The following is a 5,477-nucleotide window of genomic DNA, read 5'->3' as shown; positions in this document are numbered from 1 at the left end:
GTTCTTCTATGATTGAAAGTAGAAAAAGTAAAAGAGAATATCCTTTTATTTCTAACTTATAGAACAATATTGATTAAATCCTTTTTTTGTTAATATTTTTGCAATGCTAAAGTAAGTAATTCATTCATTGGTGTCAATAATATACGTGGATCTTCAATTAATCCAGCTCCGACCATAGCACCGGTAAATAGCTACAATTAGTACATAACATATTGTGATAACTTATTTAAAAGATAAACATCAAAGCATTTGAAGAGCTTTTTATTACAACATACCTGTTGTATTAAACGATCAGCTAGTTCAGTATCTGTAGTTGTTAGCTTGCATAACTTTTTGATGAGAGGATGATTTGGATTTATCTCAAAGCGCGGTTGAAGCATAGAATATCGCATTTCTTCGTTCATTTGATTGCTCTGTATGCGGATAAAGTGTCTTGCGCTTGCCATATCCTGAACGGTTACTACGCAAGGATGCGACTCCAAACGATTCGTCATTTTAATGTCGTATGCTTTTTTGTCGAGAATCTTCTTCATATAGTTCACAAGATTATCCAGTTCATCCTTATTTATAATACCTGCAAAGAATATAATACAAAAATTATTTTTTTATTTGACATCTTAATTTGCAAATACATGTATAAATACATATGTGATATTTATTATATACCTAAATTTTCTGGCTTATTTGCTTCCGTATCATCTCGCATTTCTTTTTCCACAGATGTCAAAAAGTTAGTTTTATATTGTCTCAAATGCATTAATACTAATTCATCATATGGCTCATAGCAGAATAAAACTTCAATATTTCGTTTTTTCAAAGATTCATAATATGGTGACTGCTCGGCTAGACTCCGGCTATAATATATGATTTTTGTAGATCATTGATTAATATGAGATATTTAAACTATATTTCACTATACCTTGGCGCTGACAAATAATATATATCCTTTTGATCTTTCGCTAAACGACTGCAATATTGCGGCAGGCTGACTAGTTCTCCCAGAGCAGCAGCAGACGAATCAAAACGCAGTAGTTTGCCTATATCTTCCTATAATGAAACACAAATTAATAAATATTATTATAGATATATTTTCTTGACATTTATATAAAATACAATAAATTACCTTTTCAGATTGATCATTACTAGTTACAATGCCCTCTTTTAAAAATAAACCATAAGCTTTGTAAAATTCATTATAATCTTCTGGCTGCTTCGTAGATCGCTCATTTAAGAATTTTAATATACGTGCGGTCAACACGTTTCGCAATTTTCTATCAAAATTACATTCTAATTATATAATATGTAATAATAAATGATACAAATATCAGAAATTATTCTCACCCAATCAATGTGCTATTTTGTAGTAGTTCACGGCTCAAATTTAATGGTATATCTTCCGAATCTACTACGCCTTTAACGAAACGTAACCATTTTGGTAAAATATTTTCCGCTTTGCTTTTAATCAGAATCTTTCGATTGTAGAGCGACACTCCACTGGTAGTGTCCCTCGCCAAATCAAACATTCCGGGCTTTTCTTCTGGGAAATATAATAGAGCTTTGATACTTAACGGCACATCCGTCGAATAGTGCAATACAAATCTTGGTGAATCAATGCAATTTCCTATGAATCGATAAAATTCCGCATGTTGCAACGATGTTACATCTTTTGGATCAAACATCCATAATGGCTGCAAAATATCTTTCTTTAATTATAGTAGATTAAAAATAGGATAAATGAGAGAAAGTTATATAATTGATGATACCTGAATCGTATTAGTTCTCTTTCCATTCACAAAAATAGGACTGCCGACAAAATTACTGTACTTGTTGATAACGCCTGAATGTATCAAGAGAAGATAGAATTTATTAAATGTATGTAAAACAACATAAGTAACTATAAGTGTACAACATATCCTTATCGCTAATGTACTTACGATTGATAGTATTCTCGTCACTGAATTCTCGGCTATCCGATTTTAAGTGTATAACAATCTTTGTGCCTGGCTGTACACCGTCTGCATTTGAAATCTCAAATGTACCCGATCTATATACGAAAACATTGTTTATGATTTTACGGACGGCTACTATAAATAATATCGATAATATTTATACAGAAAAAAATAAATATTTTTTTCTCACCCATCTGAGATCCAACAAAGACCTTCTGCATCTCTTGCAAAAGATTTTGTAAATACTTCTACTTTATCAGCAACCATAAAAGCACTATAAAATCCAACTCCAAACTGCCCAATAATTTTGGATGTATCATTAGAGTTTTGTTCTTCCTTCAGTTTTTCTAGAAATGCCTAAAATACGTATATATCTATGTATAGAAATGTTATATATATATCACAAATATACTTTATTTTAAATTACACTTCAGGATATCTACAAAAACTGTAATTTTTATTTTAAATAAAATTTGAAATCATATATATAAAATACATATTTTACAAACCAAAAAAATAAAACTATATAAATTCAACGATACTTGCCTTAGAGCCAGATCGAGCTATAGTTCCCAAATTGGCTATCAATTCTTCTCTAGTCATTCCCACACCAGTATCTTGAATTGTTAAAGTACGATTTTGTTTATCAGTACCAATATGTATCTCTAAGCTTCTAGCACCAGCTACTTGTGTAACCTCGTTATCGCTCAGACATAGATATCTTAATTTCTCCAGTGCATCGCTAGCATTTGAAATAAGCTCACGTACAAATACCTAGTGGATTAAGTGATATAATCACTGTAAATAATTTTTTAAAAATTCATATTTTCTTACCTCCTTATCTGAATATAAAGATTTTGCGACAATTTGTAGCAACATTTGTGTCTCAGACTGAAATTCATGCTTGGCACTCTCACCTACACATAATAAAATATATTGCACCTGTTATATTTTTCTAGAAAACAATTTCAGATATAATGATCTTAATTACAACTGAAAGACTTGTTGTAATAATGGGCTAATCCACAATGTAGTCAAATACATAATAAGTGTTAGTATTTTTCCATTATTTTAGAGTTTATTTACTATGTTTTTACAAATTGTTGGTTAGTTTATTATTGCAGCAAGTCCTTCAATTGAATATATTACCTATAGCTTTCTCTGTATCTTTTATAATGTTATGATACTCTGTAGTTTGAACCTCTGGTTGAGATGACAAATGTCGTGCATAATTGTAACTAACTGTAAAATTAACAATTATTTATATATTGCTTGACATCAATAAAATACAACTGAGAAAATGCATTAGATAAAAAAAAAACAGATTTATAGAAAAACAAAATAAACTTATAAAACATAATATATTCAACAGTGCAATATGTAAAAATAAAATATTTGTTAGATGATAAGAATGAAAGACAAACCTGATAATCGTTGGCGTTGTGAATGAACTGATTTCTCCTGCAAATTTCTATTTAATAATCTTGAAACAGATCTTCCTAATCTAAAAGCGTGCTTAATTCTGAAGGCTGCCATTTTCAAGTATATACACTTTTTCTTCGTTTTTAATTGGCCCTGGTTCTTTTAACGAGATTCACTTTTGGCCAGTCGTACTAGGCACAATAATATACTGTGTGTAAAGTCTGTACTATATGTACTACATCTATACAGTGGAATAACCCAGGTATAAGCTATTGCGCATACATTTCTAATAACCAATGAGAAAATGACATATGCCGCCATGTTGTCGCGGTTATTTTATACATGCCATCTTTAATGCTAACTTTTTCCCACAAGCTTCTTCCCATTTTTACATTAATGTCTGGTAAATAATCTTTCTCAATTAATAGCTAATGCGATATACGAGAAACTAGCATTGTGTTCTTCTGCACATTGTGTCCGCCACGACACTTCAGTTTTTATAGTTAAAAATTTACTTAATAGAGACAAATTTTCTTAAAATATTATAAATAAATATAATTAAAGTATAATTGGCATTTTTATAATTGGAATATTATTATTAGTAACAAATAAAAATTATATTTCAATATCATTAACTATATCGCAAAAAAAAACGTTTATTGTAATAAATGATTTTTTTTATTTATATAAGGGAATAATATATTTCTTCAAATATAATAATTAAGGTTAAATACAATAATTTCAATGAATCAATTAATAAAAACTCCTTTATACTTTAATAATAAAATCATAAAAAATATATACAAAACGATAGACATTAGGAGTCAGCGCTAGAAATCAATTGCGCAAAAACTTACAGAAATAACGAAAATTTTAAGAACGTTTCAGCTCCGTTTTGAGCCATATCTTTAGCTCGAAATTAATAAATAATAATAAATAAAAATAAAAATAATAAATTAAAAAAATATTTCTTCAAATAAATGCATACAATTTTCTATTTAAAAATATGCGTTTGCAATTGCATGCAAAATAGTTTAAAATGAAGGAAATCTTTCTTCTCACTAATATATATGTTTTTATTAGAATATTTTATATATTAGTGTATTTTATATTAGTATATTTTTTCTCAGTGTACATTAAAAAATTCCTCAATTTAAAGAAATAAATAAAAACAATTTTTGTGTATATCTGATAAAACTTTGTATACTTGATAAAAATCACTAAACTTTAAAAAAACGCATATTCTCCTAATAAAATTTATTTTTTGATCCAGCATTTAGTTAAATAAATTATCCTAAGTCCGAACTTGATACATATCCCATTAATCAAGAATATAAAAAATAAAATCTTCGTAATAAAAATTTGTTACTTCGCTAATTTGATCTAATATCATGTTTAATTAAATATAATGATATTTAGCTTAATGTGAAATAAATTTGTCTGATACGATAATCGCATTTACTGTGTTCAATAAAAGAATATATGTGCGTTTAACATGTGCGTTAGGCATACAGTGAGAGCAAAAAGTATTCGTACAAGGAAATTTTTTATAAAAAAAGTCTTATTGTAGAAAATAAACATTAATTAACAATTTTATACAATGAATACATTCTGTTCTAACATATACAAATGAGCTTCGCATGTATTTCTGATTTTATAAGCTAATTTTCTCAACTGTACGAATACTTTTTGAGCATCCAAACAATGGAACTTTTAATTTTCGCTTATTTTTCGGATGATATATTTTCTATAATTAATACACATCTTTTTGGTATATATAATTTTAAGAAACATACAGTCTATTTTATACTTTATAAATAAATTGTTAATTACTCAACAAGAAATGATTATTAATTAAACGTTGAATCAACGTCAAATTGGTGTTGAAATCATCGTACCGATATTGATTCGACATCAATAACTCATTTCTCGCTGGATAATATTTAATTTTTAAAAATAAAGTTTTGTTAAAAATTTTCTCGAATACTTTTTGTACTTTTTGTATTGTATGTGCCAGAGATGTGCCTCAAAGTCAAAATCTTCATTTCACGATAAAAAAACAGACAAAATAATCTTTCTTAATGTGCTACAATGAGAACCCTAAAG

The 5,477-nt window shown here is 28.0% G+C and overlaps 1 protein-coding gene across 1 annotated transcript; it reads right to left on the bottom strand.

Moving 5' to 3' along the window:
• Positions 1 to 3,608, bottom strand: LOC108750265 (heat shock protein 75 kDa, mitochondrial). The gene is made up of 13 exons (XM_018489612.1): positions 3,374 to 3,608; positions 3,099 to 3,191; positions 2,784 to 2,866; positions 2,496 to 2,723; positions 2,140 to 2,306; positions 1,935 to 2,044; positions 1,764 to 1,837; positions 1,342 to 1,688; positions 1,124 to 1,271; positions 920 to 1,047; positions 667 to 854; positions 276 to 574; positions 1 to 191 (listed from the first exon to the last, which is right to left on the bottom strand). The coding sequence occupies exons 1-13, from the start codon at positions 3,483 to 3,485 to the stop codon at positions 90 to 92; spliced, it is 2,079 nt and encodes a 692-aa protein (XP_018345114.1). The 5' UTR covers positions 3,486 to 3,608; the 3' UTR covers positions 1 to 89.
• Positions 3,609 to 5,477: the final 1,869 nt, after the last annotated feature.

Source organism: Trachymyrmex septentrionalis, unplaced genomic scaffold (genome assembly GCF_001594115.1).
Source record: "Trachymyrmex septentrionalis isolate Tsep2-gDNA-1 unplaced genomic scaffold, Tsep1.0 scaffold35, whole genome shotgun sequence".
In the NCBI taxonomy this organism is placed as follows: domain Eukaryota; kingdom Metazoa; phylum Arthropoda; class Insecta; order Hymenoptera; family Formicidae; genus Trachymyrmex; species Trachymyrmex septentrionalis.
This window is presented reverse-complemented; position numbering and strand designations above follow the sequence as displayed.